This window comes from Mesoplodon mirus, assembly GCF_964341445.2.
Source record: "Mesoplodon mirus genome assembly, chromosome: 7".
NCBI classification, from domain to species: Eukaryota; Metazoa; Chordata; class Mammalia; order Artiodactyla; family Ziphiidae; genus Mesoplodon; species Mesoplodon mirus.
In genome coordinates, this window is record NC_138983.1 from 27,586,976 (window position 1) to 27,608,312 (window position 21,337).

The 21,337-nt window shown below is 32.9% G+C and overlaps 1 protein-coding gene across 2 annotated transcripts in view; it reads right to left on the reverse strand.

The window, feature by feature from the left end:
• ELP4 (elongator acetyltransferase complex subunit 4) overlaps nucleotides 1-21,337 on the reverse strand; it is a 239,823-nt gene that overhangs the window by 170,173 nt on the left and 48,313 nt on the right. For both annotated transcript variants that reach the window (XM_082627310.1, XM_082627311.1), the window contains exons 4-5: nucleotides 19,293-19,421; nucleotides 9,885-10,024 (exon numbers count right to left, since the gene is read on the reverse strand). In XM_082627310.1, coding sequence (XP_082483436.1) covers nucleotides 9,885-10,024; nucleotides 19,293-19,421 — 269 coding nt within the window. The remainder of the gene's footprint in view (nucleotides 1-9,884; nucleotides 10,025-19,292; nucleotides 19,422-21,337) is intronic.

A 21,337-nucleotide genomic window follows, 5' to 3' on the forward strand; every position in this document is an offset into this window, starting at 1 on the left:
GTGAGCTAAGTAATGTGGAAGGCAAAAGGAATATGGCCACGGTTCATGTGTGGGCATCTATTTAAGGAGGAATTGAACTCCCAATGGGTTTTTCTCAAAGTAAAGAATGGGATAGGGAAAAGAGAGCTGACTGTCCAGATTGAAAATATTTGCTCAAGTAGTTATATTTTTTTCCCAAAGGAGAAATAATTTTACTGATTCCTATAAGTGGTATGATGGCAAAAATGATAATGTACATTCTCACTTTTGATATACTTTCCTAGAATTGTTAACGATGTACACTTGTACAATTAACAAGAGTGACATGTGTTTCTTCACACTATCTTTAACACAAGGCATTATCATTTCAAATATCTGACAGATGAAAAATGGTATCTCTGGTTTTCGTTTACACTTCTTTGATTATTAGTTTGCTTTATTAGCTATTTCTATATCTTCTTTTGAGAACAGCATGTTGATATCTTTTGCCCATTTTGCATTAGGGCACTCAACTTGTTTTTACTAATTTAAAAATGGTCTTAATTTACTAAATATGTATATGTATATACATACACATACACATATATACACACATTTGTATTTTTTAAAATTTTGAAAGTCTCAAATTTATAGAAAAGTTGCACATATCGAAAAATCTTTTTTCTCTGTTTCACTAGAGAATAAGTTGCTGACATGATGACCCATCACTTCTTAATAATTTAGAGTATGAGTCCTAGAATGTCCAAGAACTTTCCCCTACATAATGATAATCTAACCACCTGACTTAGGATATTGATATAATTAGGAAACTGATCCTACCATAAAATCTTCAGACCCCATTCAAGTTTTGTCACCTGTCCTAGTATCATTCTTTATTGCAAAAGGACTGAATTCAGAATGATATGTTGCACCCAAGTTGTCTCTTCAGTCTCCTTCAATCTGGAAATTCCTTAGATTTTTCTTGACTTTTATGGTCTTGACACTTTTGAGGATTACAGGCCAGCTATTTGGTACAATATTCCCAATTTGGGTTTGTCTGAGGTTTCCTTATGATTAGATTTAAATTATGAGTAGTTGGTAGGAATATCGCAGAAGTGTTGCTGAGTTCTTCTCATTGCATGCTATCAGGTGATACATAATTTCAATTTGCCCCATTACTGGTGATGTTAATTTGATTAAGGTGATGTCTGCCAGGCTTCTCCACCATAAAATTGTATTTTTCCCTTTGCAGTAGTCAATATTTTGTGGGGAGGTACTTTGAGGCTATGTAAGTATCTTGTTCCTTAATAACTTACTCATTCATTCATTTATTTGTGCCTGTAAGTATTCGTGGCTTCCTGTTTTATTAAATGGGTTACAATCCATTACTATATTTATATATTTTGATGCTCAAATTGCCTCTTCTTTAGCCAGTGGGAGTTCTTTTGAGCTGGCTTCTGTATCCTTTTGACATACCCTCATCATTCTTTAAGCATTTCTAAGCATAAAATGATGTTACAAGTTTATCTTTTTCTTTCCTTTGAATCAAACATTTCTCCAAAGAGTTCTGATTCCTTCAAGTGGAGAACCACTAGATATACTCACTGTTATTTCCCTTCTCCAAGAGTTTAAGACAGTCACTTTAATTTTCCTCTATTACTTTTATAATTTTAATTTATTGTATTTAAATCTTTAACTCTTCGGAAATATAGTTTGATGTGACATATAAGATAAAGATTTCACCATATTATCCTCAAATGATTATACTTTCCACACTTATTTGAAATCTCTCTCCATTATAAAAATGACGTTTGTTCATTATAAAAATTCAAATATACAAAACAGGACTTCTCTGGTGGTGCAGTGTTTAAGAATCCACCTGCCAATGCAGAGGACATGGGTTCGAGCCCTGGTCCGGGAAGATCCCACATGCCGTGGAACAACTAAGCCCGTGCGCCACAACTATTGAGCCTGTGCTCTAGAGCCCACAAGCCACAACTACTGAGCCCGCCTGCCACAACTATTGAAGCTGGTGTGCCTAGAGCCTGTGCTCTGCAACAAGAGAAGCCACCGCAATGAGAAGCCCACACACTGCAACAAAGAGTAGCCCCTGTGCGCAGTGATGAAGACCTAATGCAGCCATAAATAAATAAATAAATAAATAAATTAAAAACCCAAATATACAAAACATACAAGGAATAGAAAAAAAAAATCCACCACCCAAAGTTGAACATTGTTAACAGTTTGATGAACATTCTTTCAGACATCTCTCTATGTCAATCCTTCCTTCTCTTACTGAGAAAAAATACTGTGGGATGTTAAGAAGTATGCTGATAAAAATGTTTTTGATTCCGAAAAGAGTATTTCACCAATAAACAAATATAAACTGGGTTATTATAACTACTTATTTGTTTAATTTTGGCATTTCTCTCATAGCCTTTTCAACACTGCTATATACTGAGTTTCACAGTATAAGAAGATTTAGCTTAGTCGTTCATGGGTTTATTTGACCAAATATCACTAAGTATATTTAAGAAACTAAATTAACATCTACTGAATTTGTGTTAGAAAAGAATTTGGGAAAAGCTATTTAAAATTCTATGTAAACAGGATTGTACTCTGTGTCCTATTACTATAATCTGCTTTTTCGCTCTATTTTATCTTAGATGCTAAACTCAGTAACCACCCCAGGTCTCTCATGCAGAAAAAGCTGCTGCACAACCACTCCACTACAGCCACTGCTGCAGTCTCCACAGCTACCATCAGCCTTAGATCTTAATAAAAGCTACAGTGCCCACAACCCTCCAAAGGATAACTGGATTTCCTTTGGAGGGTGGTGGGCACTTGAGACTAACTAAGTAAAGTTGCAGCTTAGACTCCTTTCCTCAATATTTGGGAGATTTGGTTGGCATCCTCTTTGTTCTCCAGTGTCATTTTCAAACCACTCCTCCTCGCCTACTTTCTAGTAAAACAAAACACACAAAAAACTCCATTCCTTAAAAAAAAAATATTTAGCTAACCCCAATCATTCTCTTTTTAAGCTGCTGCCGTTATCAAGCTTCTGGACATTTCCCTCTATCAGCTGAAGATGTTGTACCTGGTTTACAGTCCTAATTCAAACATCTTATTCTCAATCAACACTTCTAATCTTGGTAACTTGCTTTGTTCATTTACCCTCACTATTAAGATTAGTCCACTGCCAGTCTACTACCCTTTCTTTTTCTCCTCCCGTATCTGTTATCAATTCATTTTCTTTAGCCTAGAGTACGGGGTCCATCATTTTGTTCACCTTTTAATACTTCTCTGCTCTTTGTCCTCCTGCTGATGGCACCTGGCAAAACTTCAATCCTGTTTGCACCCAGGAATCAGCACAGATGCAAGAAAGTCACACAACCTGACAGACTGGTACCCCCATAAATATTTGTTACTTCTCCAGTCCGCGTATTCTTCCAGTCTGTGAAACAACCATTTCAAACCTTCCCCATTTAACCCAAACTCCTAAGAGGTAAGCAACTATTCCTTAGTGGATGATCCTGCCTATTATTCACTAAGTAAAGAGAAGACATCCATATTTTCAGTGTTACTCAAGACTCTGCCTACAACTGTATAAACCTATTTGTTTGCATCTACACTGTTCTCTTATGCTTCCTTTCCCTCCTTCCCTCCAGTGGAGGAAATGTTATTATATCTTCAAGGTCAGTCCTTCCACACCTGCTCTGAGGCACCTCCTGCCTTTTCCAGAAAATACTCTGACTATCCCCTAACATTTATTTGGTATTTCCTATGTATTAAGCAGTGTTCAAAGAGTATTACTTTTAGACCAATTTCATAGATAGGTAACAGAGGTAGTGAGTGGTTTAAGAATTTTCCTAAGGCATTTAGTAATCTGACCAATGCCATATAGTTAGAAACTGCTGCTACCTCTTCATCCATTCCCTTTTTAATGAATTTTTTCCCACTTACATTTAAACAGAACAAAACAGAAAAAAAAACCAACCAAAAACAACCCCCTAAACCAAAACCAAAAAAACCCCACAACAACTTTTGTTACCCCAAATCTCTTCCAATTATTGCTTTTGCTCTGCCCCTTCATGAACAAATTTCTTAAAAGAATGGTATGACCCCTGCCTATCTCTCTGAACTCATCTTCCTGTAGCCCTTGCTATCACTCACTCTGTTTCAGCAACATGGCCTTTCAGGTCCTTGAAAACACCAAGTTCTTTACTTTCTTACCACACCTGCTGTTCCCTCTTCCAAGAACACTTCTTGGCTTAGTGGTCTTTGTATGACAACCTTCTTATTTCTGATTCTTCAAGTCTCAGGTTCAGGTCTTCAGAAGGGCCTCATCTGAACACAACTCAAAGTTTATTTCCCCCACTCAATTTATGGAAAGTGTTCTTTGCCTTTGCATTACTTACCACAATTCATAATGGCATATATATGTTTGTTTACTTGGTTTTTAAAAAAAAATTTGTGTGCTTTCTTGCTCAGTTGTAACCTATAAATGGTCAAGGATAACAACTGCTTTGTTTATTACAATAAACCTAGAGCTTAACATAATTCTAGGCTCATAAAAGTTACTCAGGGGCACACAAGGTGCTCACGTCAGAGAAGGTGTTCAATAAATACTGTTAGATATATGTTTATGTCTACTTATATCTGTAAGCAGTACCAGCCTAGTTCTAATGTCTGAAAAGCATTTTTGATATTCCCTTCACCCTTTTCCCCAATCTCAATGAATTCAAGAGATCAGAGAGGTAGCTAGCAATAAGATTAGGTAAGGACATGTAGACCTTATGGATCTCTGTTAAGATATAGGTTTATTATTCTGAATGAGATGAGAATTCATTAAAGGTTTGAGCCAGAGTAGTGTTAAGAGCTGACTTATGTTGTAAAACTGCTGTCTAACAAGATAGCCACTACTCACATATAGCTACTTACATTTAAATTAATTAAAATAAAAAAAAAATTTCAGTGCCACATTTCAAATGCTCATTATCAGTTGCATGTGGCTAGTGGCTGCTATTCTGAACAGCACATAGAAAACTGCCATCCTTGAAGAAAGTTCTATTGGACAGCACTATGTTAAAAAGTTCATGAGGGCTGTTTTGGAGAAAAATAGGAGCAGGGAGCAAGACTAATTAGGAGGCTATTCCAAGAGTCCTGGCAAGAAATGTGGGTGACTTAGGTTAGTGTGGTAGAGGTAAAGGTTGCAAGAAGTGATCAGGATCTGGATATATTGAAGATATGATGGACATGATTTGCTTATAGATTGAATGTAGGGAGTGAGAGAGAGAAAGGAGTCAAAGGTCAATGATTATTTTATTGAAGGAAGAATAGAAATATGGAAGGAGACACATAAATAAGAGAGAGTATGTCTATGGGGAACATGACTGGGTTTTAAGGTGGAAAATAACAAAACAAAAAACATGGATACCAATGAAAATAGCATGCTAGAATGATCAACTAAATTCTATGTACCCAAAGGCCCCCTTGAAGGACAGAAAGAAGAAAGAAAGACAAACATATAAGCAAGTCATTTCTCTTCATTGGTCAAAATGAGGTTCAGGATAATAGTTCTCCCTCTAAAGTTTCAGATACTATCTTTTTACTTTAATTATATCACCCGCAGATAGGAAGATAGGTAAAATCCCTCTTTACACTTACATCTTCCTTTCCCCTAGATCTGAGATTTGATTGATATATCATTTACTATATCCTTTTAATAGAGTAGTTTATAGTATACTTCTATAACTTTACGACTTCTGTTCTGATCTTTTAATCTTACCTAGAAGTTCTCTTTCAAAATTCCTTTCTCGTGAGTGAATTTTCTGCTTGTAACTTCTAAATATACTGTGGCTCTCTGCTTCGCAATCTAAGATCTGTATTTTTGAAATAAAATATACTCTTACATGGCTATGTTTCAGTCACCCAGTTTCATCCCACTAAATCTTTGTGCTAAGAACAAGATTATAGTTAATTTGAGTTCTTATTATACTTTGTGCATTGATTCACTAATTCATTAACTATCAACTCAACACTTGTGTCCTAGATTCAGAGAATAAATAGATGAAAAAAGCATAACCCTTTTCTCAAGGATTTCCAATGCTTGAGGGGGAAGATCAGAATGTAGACAAGACAAATAATTAAGTGTAATGAGATTAGTGTTCTGACAGAAGTATGAACAAAGGAATACTAGTAGGAATGTATGGGAAGCATAGCTACCATTTGTCTGGGAAGATACTACAGAGACTTATATAGAGGTTCCATTTACTCTGGTAAAGATACTTGGCAGGATAAAAAAAAAAAAAGAAAAAAATGACTCCTAAAATCTTAAGTAATATTCCTATCTGCTTTCCACTGTTTTTCTCCTAGAAATTCTCCTAGAAAGATAACTAGTTCTCTCAGAATTCAGTTCATTCAACTTAATACAAAACTTTTAGCTACTACTAGCTATTGTTAGCATAGATATGCAAAAGTAAAATCTTGAATTTCAAAGAAACATATCAAAACAAAATCATTCTATTTACTGCGAACTTTATGTAAACTCAATATTCAAGACCTAACATATCTATAATTTAAAAAGTAACATTTCACAATATTGTAGGTGTATTAGTTAGCTTGGGGTACTAGAACAAACTACTGGGTGGCTTAAACAACAGGAATTTATTTTGTTGCAGTTCTGGAGAGTAGAAGTCCAAGATCATGGTGCTCACAGGTTTAGTGTTGGGTTGCAGATGGTCACCTTCTTCTCGCTGTGAGCTCACATGGCTTTTCCTGGGTGTTTACTCAAGAGAGTGGGGAGCTCGGTGTTTCTCCCTCTTTTTCTTAAGGACACCAATCTTATTAGACCAGGGCTCTACCCACATGACCTCATCTAACTCTAATTAACTCCCAAAGGCCCCATCTCCAAATATTGGGTCTAGGGCTTCATCACATAAATTTGGCAGGGGGTGGGGTGGACACAAACATTCAGTCTGTAACAGTTGGATAAGCAGTATGTTAGTAGATTCATTAATAAATAATAAATAATGACAATATCTTTCTAGTGAGGAAACAGAACTGTGCTTGGGCATACCTGTTAGCAAAGCTTACTTCAAAACAAAGTCAAATTTTAAATTTGTAGACTACCAACTTATTCTCCAAATCAGTTTTTCTATCATTGCTTTATGATTGAGATTATCAGATTTATAACAGTGAAATATCAAAACAAAATTATCTGGGTAATATTATTGTGATACATCTCAGGTTTTTATACCTAGGCTTCAACTTGAAAGTTTAAACTGTATGTATGAACATTTTCCATTGGCAAACCTACCAATAATTTTAAATTAGTTAGTGCAGATTTTAAATGACCTTCAGTTTTTCTTACTGTAAAAAAAATCTTTATATGTTTCAACAGAATCTTTAGAAATTATAAAATTGTATATTATATCCTCACACACAATAGTGGGACACAGCTATATCCTCTAGTCTTAATTACAGGAAAAGTAAGGACAACTGTAAGGCTTAGCTTTATTGTTTTATAAATGAACCAGTAAAGTTCATTTTAGTGAAATGAGCACACACTTTTCATAAATTAAAATAAATCTCACATGGTAAAGTACCCATTTTCAAAATTAATTTAATTACATGTTTAAAGTTTAATTACATTTAATTAAGCATTTAAGTTTAATATGATATAAATGAATTATCAGTTAACTACTATGAAATGAAATACTGCCCTGGTAATTAAAATCTATAAATTTTCCTGTTCCATGCAAAGCTGTTAGTTCTCAAAAATATTCTTAAAATATACTTTAAAGACTATATTTCCACATCCAATAAGGTTTAATTTTTCAGGTGCCCAGCTTTCTGTGCTGTACAGTTACTGCAGCAGTAAATGGAGACAGCCTGGTACAGAAAAGAGAGCAGAGGGTTTTGGATTCTTGGGTTTGGGTGTCTGCTTAGTCACTCAGAGCCTGAAACAGTGGCAAAGCTGCTCATCATCTCTGACCTCAAGTCTCCTATAAAGTGGGGATAATATTGCTTCTCTTGGAGGGTTGTTGGGAGGATTCAATGAGATATCCCACGGTCAAATGCCTAGAACAGTGCCTGACACTGAACAGAAAATTGAGAAATTTTAATTCCCTTCTCTCTTTAGTTGCTGAACAAATGAAAAACACTTTGTACTTTCTGGCTTAAAGAAAGTTTTATCCTTAATTTTTTTAAACTACAAAAGTAACACTATATTATTTTTCATGTACTTACATCATACTTAATGTACATTTTTCGTTTTTCATTTCCCTAAGCACTCCATGAATGGAGGCAGTATAGATAGCATTACTGCTAACACAGATTTTTTGAAGTCAGAAAGAACTGACTTTGAATCTGGGTTCCATGATTTACTATTTGACAAATCACGGAAACACTATTTTGACCTATTTCCCAAGTGTATGTATATGTATGTCTGGTTCAGTGAACGACAAAAATTAGGAACTAGTATAATCAATGTAATCACTTAAACTTAATAAAAAATTAGTGATATAGGAAGGACAGGTGGTATTCCTCCTAGAACCCCCATACCCCACCCTTATTTTTCAAAAGAGGATATTTATTTTCACTGAATTTAAGAGATTTGCCCAAGAGTAACAGTAGGATGAACTCAGTAACAGAACCCATATTTTTAATTTCTTTATCAGTGCTCTTTACTATACAACACAAGAAGATAAAGGTGAAGAACACCAAAGTCCTTTGAAGCAGTAAGGCAAAAAAAAAAAAAAAAAAAGAGAGGGATCTTCTGACTTAGGTTAATCTTGGTTTGATCACTTAATAGTTGAGGCTCAGATAAATCACCTCTGTGAATTTTGGTATCTTCTTCTGGAAAATGGGAATACTGTACAAACTTTTATAGGACTGATACAAGGATTACACTAGATAACAAATGTAGAGTATGTAGTAGAGTGATTGACATATAGCAGTCATTCATTAATGGCAGCTGTTAACACTAAAGCATCATCAAAGCACCACTTTTGGTAAGTCTCCAGCCATATGGACTGGAGAATACACTAATAAATAATTTTTTTTGGAAAGAGATTTAATAAAAATAAATAGGATAGTCTCCACTAAATTTTCAGGTAATATTTCTGGGAAAGAGACTCTATATTTTTAAGTCATTTCCATTCACAACTTCCTATCTATTAAATTTCCATTTAATAACTCATCTCATTTTGAAAATAAAGGTTTTACAGTGCAAAAGAAAACAGAGGCAACAACCTATTCTGTGAATTACCTTCCCTTGATCCAACTGCAATAAGAATTGAAATTAAATATTCCTAATACTTTATAAATTATTCAATATCAAGTACTGTAATTTTCAGAGTTGTGCTTTAATACAGTTAGTAACACTATATATGTTGTTATTTTATTACTTAAAACTTTTCATTGCAAAACTCAAACCCTAAATTCTCTTGTTATCTAAAAAAATACAGATTATTTTATTTACAGCATAACTAGAAGTAGAAAGCCTTAATAAGTAAAATATTAGAAAAGAGTACTTGTTTACTTTCTGAAAGATCATGTATCAAAAAACATGGAGCAAAAGCATGATTTTAAACCATTTTCACTATTATTATCAATAAGCAATATTTAGGTATCCATGTGCATTTAGGGCTGAAAGACCCTAATATAGAACTATTTCACATTTTATTGAAAATAAAAACAGCAGGTATTGTAAATTTGGTATCCAGATTTTTCAAGTTGCAAATTAAGAGTAATAGTAGGTCCAACAGTTACAGGATGAGAAAAAGAAGAAAACCACATATAATGAAATAATATGAAACATGTACAATTAAGGTTACATATTATACAGAAAACATTTATTAGGATATGTACCTTTAAATATGCATTCTTTCAAAGACTGTGGTAAATTGAAATCATTAACTTACCAGGGTTCTACATTAAGAGTTGATGATACTTTTTCTGGAAGAAAAAATCCATGCCATTTTGAAGCCTCAATTAGTTCTTGTGGTATCCTTTTTGATACATCATAATAGTGACCAAATCTTGAAGATGATACCGGTCTAGCCTGATAAGAAAACCCATATTGGTTGTTAAAAATTTTTCTTTAAACTGCAATTTATTTATCCTACATTCAGCAAAATTCTGATATATTTATGCATTTTAATGCAAATAAGGGAGAGCTGATATACATAGACTTCTTAAATTTCAAAGAAGCATGCAACAATCTTTATTATTATAAACTATTGATAGTTAGAAATCAACCTTTACATCTCCCAGGTATCTTCACTCCTGGTGGTTCCCTAAGTTTGATAAGAAATTGAACACCTCTTTCCCTTTTTACTATACCTTCCTCAGTTCAAAAATTTTATATACATAACTCAATTAACATTTAAGACTTCAAGTTTTAAAAATAAAATAAATTTACTGTTACTAAGAATGAAAACTTAAGCCACATTATTTCATTGCTGAGGGGCCCAAAAGAAACTAGCTATTTATATACATTAAACTGAGCATCATTTTAAAACTAAATTCTCATAAGACCATGTGTATATATAGTATTCAAAACTTCTTACAAACTTAAAATTGAGCTAACAGTATAAAATATACTGGGATATTCCAGATAGGAACAAGGTACATGATACAGTGGGAGAATGTACATAAGCTCTATTAGTTAAATCAGAAACCTGGCATATTCATTAGTTCATTGATAATTCCTCTTTTGTGCCCTCTACTAACAATTTCTCCAACCAATTATCTTTCTTATAAGAAACTCTAATAACGATTGATGCTGAATTTAATTACATAGGATAGTTGAAGCCCAGTAATATAACATTATTATTACATTGCTTTGAACGGACTCTGGCTGATTTCTTTCATTCAGCACATTAGAAATATATCTCTATCCAAATATACCTCTAACCAAAGTTGAACTAGTAACAGATTCCATCTGGCAATAGTTTCTAATAAAATCTCTGATCTAAATTTATTTAACTTCCACTGTCTTGAATGCTACAAAACAGACAAATTTCAGAACATTCAACAAAACTAGATAATCTTTACAGAAACTGAAGAATTATACACAGTAGGTTCTTAACTTATTTTACTAAGTAACTGACAACTTTGAAATTTAGAGAAGAGACATTGTTTGACACTAGATATTTGCATTTTAAGAATTCAAAAATTCATATTCTTAAATGCCTACAAACATCAACTATATAGTAATAGAGAATTAAAAAATTAAAGTCTGATAGAAACATTATTCTCAGATTCAGAATCTGAGGGTTTGACATTTATTTTCTAGATAAAATGGCTGTTCATTCCTCCATAAGGTACTGTTTATTTTCAGTAATGAAAGAGACCTATCAGTTGGCTTAATCTAATCTTTTTAATACAATATAAACAGAAGTATGGTTTCATAAACATGATTTATCTATTTGCCACGAAAAGTACTGACAAATACATTATGTCACATTAAAATTTGTCTCTTAAAAATAGGATGTAAAGTTTTTAAATGTAAAGTTATTAGTCTAAAGCAATTTAAACAAGGTCTGTTCTTTGGCCTATAATCTATTCTTTATCCGGATTATAGTTCAGAATGTTTTTACTGCAATCTCTGCTAGAGCTCATCTTTTTATTGTGTAAGTCCAAACCCCCTTAATGTTTTAGAAAGGCCTTGACTAACTGAACTTTGATCTGATGTCTTCATTGAGAAAAACACCAGGTTGCCCATTTCAGATGCAAATCCCCCTAAGGCCCAATAGAATTTAGTAAAGACAGCAAAAAAGAAGAAACAAGAAGTTTCCAGGATCCTCTTTGAGAATCCTGGGGCACACTGGTGTCCTTAATCCACACTGCTGCATGGATTAAGGTAGGTGATAACCTTTCCTGATTCAAAAGAATAAGCAGAGTGCCTACAAACTGGGTGGAGACTAGGATTTGGTAATAATAAAACACCATGCAATAAAAGCTTGGTCTATGTCAGAAGCCTCTGAAAAGGCCTCAGTGTACCACATTCCCAGGCCTAGTAGGGAAGCTTGCAAAAGCCTACCTGAATCAAATAAGCATGAATAATCTATTTTGGCGGACTGGCCATGGGGAGAGAGAAAGAAAGAGAGACTTTTCGCTTCTTTTAAGTTTGAGTTAATAAATTTATTAGTGGACTGAAGGTTCTTGAAATCCTATGCACTTTGAGAAATATGCTAAATTGCCAAGAAGCGAAGTACGCTTTTTAAGTTGCCGTCTCTATCAATGTTCCTAATTATAATATTAAAGTGATAGAAATCTCAGATTTCAGATGAATCAAGGCAGAAAATTGATTTCATGCTGTGACAGTTTACATATAGAAAACAAATAATTAATCAAAATGTAAAAATAAATTTGGAAGCTTTTCTGTTAAAACTAAATTATTAATTTTTTAGAAATTAAGATTAGATAGGGCAACTGAAATATTCATAAGGTAGACACTAACCATTTTATTAATGATGAGAAACTTTAATGCTTCAATAAAAAATGAAAATGAAAATTAAATATACTCTTACAGGAAAAACAATTTTGTAAGTTTTTTTCTACCCAACACACATAGCATTAACATATCATCAGATAACTGGAATGCTGTGAAATCTGAGGCTCAGAATTGTAAAACAAAGACTTAAAATATTTCCTCTAAAAAAGGTCTTTAAATGCTTTAAATATAATAATAATAATAGCAGTAGTAGTAGTAGTAATGGTAATCCATGAAAACCTATCAACTTCCTGAAAAAGTAAATGCATTAAAAAAATTAAACTGTCATCAATAACTATTCCATTTACTCAGTTTGATAAGACACATTGCTTTAGTTTTACATTACGAGAACTTCTATTTCACATTCATAAACTACTCTTTAACTTTGTCAGCTGTGGAAGAGAGTAAAATGGAATGGTTCAATAAAAATTTACTATGCTAAAGGAGAATGAATTCTGATGGGGGTTCAGGAGGAGCACAGAGCAACGAAACAATACATACCATCCCCCAACTTAAGTATGTTAGAAAGAAAGAAAAATTTCAGAGAAAAGCTGCACCACAAATAAACAGTCTAAATAAGACATTTTCTTATTAGTGTTATCATTTTTTTGTTTCTCAGTATGTCATAACAGAAAGCAAGAACCCAAATGGTTACTAAACCATTTTGAGCCTCAGTTGAATCACCAGAAATCAGAGCTAATAATAACTATTTCACTAGGCTGTTGTGAGAATCTAATGCAACACTGGAAATGAATATTTTATAAACTATAAAGTGCTACATAAATGTTATTATTATTATTCTGTCATGATTCACCAGAGAATCAGAAGATCCATCACTATCCTTTGCAATTACATTGCTTTATTGGAAAAATGGTATTTGTTGTCATCTACAACATGCACACATCTATCACAGGACTGTTGTAGCTGAACCAGTAAGATGGAAATTCAAAGTGTAATGAGGATTTACTGTAATAAAGATCTAATATGCTGTCATAAATTGCTGGAGCCATGGTAGGCCTTGGTAGTAGAGCTCTACAATATTGAAAAAATTAAAGTCTCAGAATATGCTATAGGCTATGAATTCTTGGGGTGAAGAGGGAATAGGGTTTGATGATTGGATAGGAAAGAAGGAGGCATGGCCATCTAGGAGAGAAAATCAAAATCACAGGATGAGGGAAGGTAGGCTTCTAAAAACTACACACACCTCCAACAGGAAGAAGCACTACTTTATGCTTTACTGAGCTACTGTTATTTATTTAGGTGTACATATTCTTATCCTTTTTTGCATTCCCTAAATGGGATTATGACTACACTCTTAGGACCTGGTGATGATTTGTATTAAGAGGCATCTCTGATAATCAACGGAATACCTTTCTGTTACATTATGTTTTGGACTACTTGTTTAATCTTTACTCATAATAGTGTTAACTATAGTTTGTCCCAAGTAAAATACAGAAAACCAGGGTTTTACTGTTGTTTTTTTTTAAATGATAATGGCAAGGTAAGGTGTGGATTTATAAAGTAGATAGTGATGAGTGATCCTCAAAGTCTACTCAGTCTTGGCAAATCATCATATATAAAATTTATGTGACAGGCAAATATACATGCTAGTGACATTTCAAAGAAAAGCAAAGAAGCCAGAGATAATTCTATTTTCTAAACTTGACAGAACTTACTTGTAAATACTAGTAAACTTAAGTTTGACCATTGACTGTAAATTCAAAATAAGCTGCTAATTTATGTGTATTAATTAATACAACTCAACTCACTTTAACATTTAATTCACAAACTATATGTCATTCACTCCTGTATTCAACAAATAACTATTGAGCACCTACTATATGCCAGTAAAACAAAATAGTAAAAGTCTTTTTCTCTCATTGGTTCACACTCTAGTAGGAGGAGATGGATGATATATTATCTGCTAGATGATGGCAAGCACCCTGAAGAGAAATATGGTGGTGAAAGGGGATGAGAGAAAGAGAGAGAGGTTTTATTTTATACAGAGTGACAAAGGAAGACATTCCCGATAAAGTGATATTTTAATGGAGTCCTGAAGAAAATGGGAAAGTAAGTTGTCTGGAGAACATCATTGTAAGAGCATAATTTTTAAAGCACTGAAGCTGTAAGCCTTGAAAACTGAGGCTTGTGTTAATGTGTAACCTCTGAGAAGTTTACCCCCATAATAACAACTGCAAGCACACCATACTCTAAAAGTAAAAGCAGAGCAAGCAGTATTTACTCATATGTGAAAGGGGGCAGGAATGGCATCTGTAATTACAATATAGAAGGAAACAATTAACTATAAAGAAACAAAGAACTTTCTCCCCAAGTTTAAACAGATTTTATAAGAAGCAGCAAGAAAAGAAGGCTTAAAGTTTCAACCACCTGCATTTTCACTGACAATTTCACTTCAAGAATGTTAGTGACCAACGAAAAGACCAAAACCTAGCTAAGAGTAAAAATAAAAGAAATGGAAGATACAAGTATTTTATATGATCTAAAACTGAATTGGTATATTGTCTTTACACAAAATCTAAATTCAACTTAGAGCTTACGTTCTTAATGACTTTCAGAACATACCAGCAGAAAAAATTAGAAATACAGTCACTCTTTACAAAAGAGTCACCCTTAAGCCCAGTTACTTAAATGAATCTGCCAGATTAAAGGCATGAAGTTCTTTGCTATTAGGGTTCTCAAGTGCTAGTCCCTACATTGCTTGTCTGTTTTAATCTTTATAAATTAACTCACGTTTTCCCAAGCAGAATAACTACATGTATTATTCTGGCCTCTTGTACCCAGCTTTCCATCACATTCTAAGCTATGCCTGTAACAAATTCTGATTACATAGAGCTTCCTTTTACTTTTTAATACAAATGTATGGTTTTCTACTGTCCACATATACTGTAATTTATTTAACTAGTTGCTTACTGATGGACATTTAGGTTATTTCCAATCTTTTATTATTTAAAAAAATGCCTCATAAGTAAGTCATATATAATTTATTGTACATCTGAGTAAATATATTCATGATGTAAATTTCCAAAAGAATCAAAGGGTATACATTTTTGTAATTTTGAAGGATACTGCCAAATTACCCTCCACGGAAGCTGAACCTATTTATATTTTTACCAGCAAAGTATGAGAGTACTAGTTTCTTCCCACCTTTGCTAATTTAGTGTCTTACCAAACATTTTAGATTACTGACAATCTAATAATAGAAAAATGGCAGGCCAGTATAGTTTTAATTTGCATTTCTTTTATTATAATTGAAATTTGGCATCTGTTCTTGTATGTTTAAGGACTACCTAAGTTTCCTTTTTACTTTTTTTCCTGTTTTTAAAAATTTAGTTGGTAGACTATTCCTTATTCTACTATATGAGTTGCAAATAACCCCTCTCCTATTTGTAATTTTTTCACAGTCATTTAAATAAATCACACTTAAAAATGATACTATTCAAATAGCTTTCCCATCTAAATTAGAACAATTTACCATTGCTTAATATCCACCTATTACAACACATTTTATACTTGGTACACAGTTGATGCTTAATCAATATTTACTGACTGAATGAATAAATGGCATCGACATAGGTGCTGGAGATACAACAGAAAATATAATAAAACAAGCTTTCTGTCCCCTAGAGAACTCTGTCTGGTGGAGAAAAGAATTATACTACCAACTAACTATAAAACAATGTAGAGAAGTACTTTAAAATGCATGTGGTGCTATGGAAACAAATATAAGAAATTAGATAATTACATATCATTTGCCCTTGGAGAAGGATGAGTTGGTGAATAAGAAAGTGAAAAGCATCACCAGCAGAAATACAAGCAATTCACAAAGAGCAGTCCTCATAGGATGGGTGAATATAGTGTTTTATATACACACAGGACAGAGGCTAAAAAGGTAGGCTTGGATTAGGTGGTATAAATCTTGTATACAACTTGAGAAGTTTATATTTCATATTGTGGGTTTATAATGGGTTTCATCTCACATTCTAATTCTTATTAACTGGTAGTGACCACCCAGACATTCTGCAGAGAATTCTAAGGCTATGTCTAAGGTTGGCAGGAAGGTAATGTGATTGACAGTCTGCCAAGCATTTAGAAGGGGGCAGGAAACAGGAAACCAAATTAGGCATTTTCAGTTAAGGGGTGTTATAAACATATTTCTGTCCTTGGGAAAGGTAACACTGATGTCAATGTGGAAGACTAGAGAAGTGTGGAGTATGGGAATTATCTTATTCAGATAGAATTTCCCCCTCTTTTCTACCAGTATGATAATGTCTGGTAGACATAAAAGTGTTCTGAAAAATGAATGAAGGAAACAATCAAATGGAGGGGCCTTCAATAGGAGCAGAGTTCATAAGCTTTATTTAGTAGGCAGATTTACTGACATGTGTTTTGACTTCTCAGAAAATTTCCCCTCACATCCTGTCTCTTAGTTTATCCTAGATAGGAGAGGTTACCAGACAGCTTGAAAATGTAATGGTTGAAAATGAAATGTACAGGAATAAAAACAGTAATTCCAAAGAACCACTATTTATATTGAATATTTATAGGTAACTATACTAGATAGAAATGTCTTAATTAGTTCACTTACTCTGTCTTGCAACCCTAGAATAAAAGATTCTATAGGGAGATTATGGAAGAAATGCAATAATCTATTTGGGTAAAAAAAAAACACATAATTTTATTTTTAGGAAATATTATCCCATTTACAATAGCATCAAACACAATAAAATACTTAGGAGTAAATTTAATCGAGGAGGTGAAAGATCTCTACTCTGAAAGCTACAAGACATTGATGAAAGAAATTAAAGAAGACACAAATAAATGGAAAGGTATTCCATATTCATGGGTTGGGAGAATTAATACTGTTAAAATGTTAACACTATCAAAAGCCATTTATAGATTCAATGCAATCCCTATCAAGATTCTAATGTCAGTTTTTACAGAAGTAGAAAAAAACACTAGTAATATTTATATGAAACCACAAAAGACCCCAAAAAGCCAAAGAAATTTTGAGAGAAGAACAAGGCAGGAGGCATCATACTTCCTGATTTCAAGCTATACTATAAAGCTATATTAATCAAAACAGTATGATACTGACATAAAAACAGACAAATAGACCAATGGAACAGACTTGAAAACCCAGAAATAAACCCAAGCATATAAGGTCAACTAACGTTTGACAAGGTAGCCAAGAATAGTCAATAGAGAAAAGGCATTCTCTTCAATAAATGGTGCTGGGGTAATTAGATATTCACATGTAAAAGAATGAAACTGGACCCCTATCTTACTCTACTCACAAAAATTAACTTGAAACGCATTAAACACTTAAATGTAAGACCTGCAACCATGAAACTCCTAGAAGAAAACACAGGAATAAAGCTCCTTGACATGGGTCTTGGTAATAAGTTTTTGGATATGACACCTAAAGCATATGCAACAAAATAAAAAATAAATAAGTATGTCTATATCAGATTAAAAAGCTTCTGTACAGCCAAAGAAACTATCAATAAAGTGAAAAGATAACCTATGGAATGGGAAAAATTTTTTGCAAAACATGTATCTGATAAGGGGTTAATATCCAAAATATATTTAAAAACTCATATAACTCAATAGTAAAAAAACCCACTAACCCAATTTAAAAATGGACAATGGACCTGAATAAACATTTTTCCAAAGACAATATTAAAAAGGCCAACAGGTACATGAAAATACGCTCAACAACACTAGTCATTAGGGAAATGCAAATTAAAACCACAATGTTAAGTTGTTAAAATAATCACCTCACACCTGTTAGAACAGCCATCATGGAAAAGATAAGAGACAACAAATGCTGGCATGGATGTGGAGAAAAGGGAACCCTTGTGCAATGTTGGTGGAATTGTAAATTGGTGCAGTGATTGATTATGGAAAATAGTATGGAGGATCCTCAAAAAATTAAAAATAGAACTACCATGATCTAGCAACTCCACTTCTGGGAATATATTCAAAGGAAATGAAAACACTAACTCAAAAAGGTATCTGCAACCCCATGCTCATAGCAGCTTTATTTACAAAGTGTCAATTGATGGATAAATGAATAAAGAAGTTGTGAGATATATATACAATGGAATATTGTTTAGTCATAAAAAATAAGGAAATCTTGCCATTTGCAACAAGGATGGAACTTAGTGGCACTATGCTAAGTGAAATAAGTCAGACAGAGAAAGACAAATAATGTATGATCTCACTTACATGTGTAATCTAAAAACAAAACAAAACAAAACAGAAACTAACAGAAAAAAGAGATTAGACGTTGGGTACCAGAGGCAGAGGGCAGTGGGAGGGAGAATTGGAGGAAGATGGTTAAAAGTTACAAACTTCCAGTTATAAGGTAAATAAGTACTAGGGATATAACGTACATGATGATGACTATAGCTAAGACTGTTGAATAATATATGGGAAAGTTAAGAGAGTAAATCCTAGCATTCTCATCACAAGGGGAAATATATTTTTTTCTTCTTTCTTTTCTTTTCATTTTATCTATATGAGATGATGGATGTTAACTGAACCTACTGTAGCAGTCATTTCACAATATATGTAAATCAAACCACCATGCTGTACACCTTAAGCTTATACAGTGACATACATCAATTATTTCAGAATAAAACTGGGAAAAAGTCATCTTGATAAGATACCTTACAAATGAAATAACTAATTATTTAAATAAACAAATATACATTGTATTACATTTAAAGAGTAACAAGTATACCACAAAAGATCCTGTAAAATGAAAACAAATATATTTGCAAATTTTAGAAATAGTTTATTGACTTGCCTCCATCTTGGGTAATAACTGGTAACGCCAAGCTATTTTCATCTTATTGTTAGATTCTGTTTTATAATTACATATGTCTTCATCACATTCTTTTCTACAATTATCATCAAGTAATGGTGCAGGAAGTTCCTAAGAAAACAGAATGACATATTACTGAGCATCTGTGGTAAAAAAAAAAGTGACAATTTTCTTAAATCATAATATTAGCAATACTAGAACTTTCCAACGTATTAAAAATTGACATCTTCAAATTGATTCAAGCATAAAATCATGACAATATAGATATTTCTAAAGCAGAGAAAGAGAGTTTACATAATATTAAATGTGAAGTTTAAATTTTTACCAGTAAACTAGAATTTAAAGAAAATACTCAAATTTTTATACCAGCAAAAATCAAATGCTATTGCAAGAGGCTATGATCATTAGAAAAATTTATACACTTCAAGCAAAGTCCAGAATTAGCACTTATGTATTACATGTAATTATTGTTATGTTTGCCACAAGGTAAAAATAAAGCATGTGCATAATCTGTTTACTGGTTTGTAATTCTAGAATTCAAAAAACTCATTCACCGAAATAATGGGTGAAGTAACAACTAAGAATAAAGACATTTATTTTGCCCATATCAAACATTAGTTTTGCACCTGCAAGCCTATGATCTTCTTTTAACAACGAAAATAGAATTTAAAATCTCTGATTAAATGAAGAGACATTGAATTCCAATTTTCCTTTTCTTTTTTGGAAGCTGACCTACTACTGAGTGACCTACTGAGTGGCTACAAGAAAACATATAGAAACATGGTTTTGTGAAGAGGTACTATAGAAATAATCCAAAGAAAAAGGTACACATGTTTTTTGGAGAAGGAAAGCACAAGCAATAATTTTGTTTTTTATTAGCTAGAATCATAAAGATAATGTGGGGCATTTGGATTAGTAAACATAATCTTGTGCCATGCCATAAATTAGTCCAAGTTGCAACTTTTACTTTTCAGGATCAAATTTACTTATGCTTAGAATCATGTCAACTAATCACCTAGAAATACAGTAACCATCATATATCTTAGTCACCTCCTAAAAGATCTCAAAGTGGATTCATTCTACAATATATGCCACTATTAGAAACTAGTCGTATCATTAAAACTCTGAATACATCATTCCTAGCAAAGCATTAATCTCTTATAAAATATAAAGTAACTTATTTTTCCAATGGAAACAAATATTTGTGAGGCATATAGTTCAACCCAACACAGTAGTTATGAATTTGAATTCTGCATCCAGACTGTTTAGATTCAAATCTTGACTTTACATTAGAGTTGTGTCTGTGGTTACGCTGACCACTAGTAGCACCTCTATATGCCTCCACTGATTAATGGAAAAATGTAGATAATAGTATTTACTTCATTGGTTTGTTGTAAGTAATAAATGAGTTAAAAATGTAAATGCAGAGAATGGTACCTGCCACATGTTAAGCATTCAATAAAAGTTCGATTATGAGAATTCAGTCAAATAATTGTCTTAACTATTACTCAGAGCTGCACATTTTTATATTGCCAATATTAGGCAATATTTAGTATAAATATTTGTGTTAACTTTTTTGCAATCTCAGGAACACTTATTAATAGTTTTAACAAAGGTCATCCAAAACCGAACAACAAAAATATTAAAAATTTTTTTTGCACAAGAGATGGAACGTATATTTTTAAAATGTATACCACACTTTCTTTCATTGATTAAACTATATCAGTTTTGAATAGAAATGCTCTAACATTAAGGTGTATAGTATTAAAGAACCAGACCTAAAATATTAGAGACCTCATTAGTATGGCTAACACATGTAAACAAAAAACAGGTAAGCATTTCCTTATATGTCTTATTAAATATGCATCTACTCCTGTGGCAGACATTTCACTATTTTAAAAACTGTTACAAGTAAGGTGAAAATTATAATGATTCTAATTTTAGTATTGATAAAACAGATGCTTATTTCCTAAAGCTAAGGATGAAAATGTACAAAATATGTGTAGAAAGTATACTCTAGTAACATC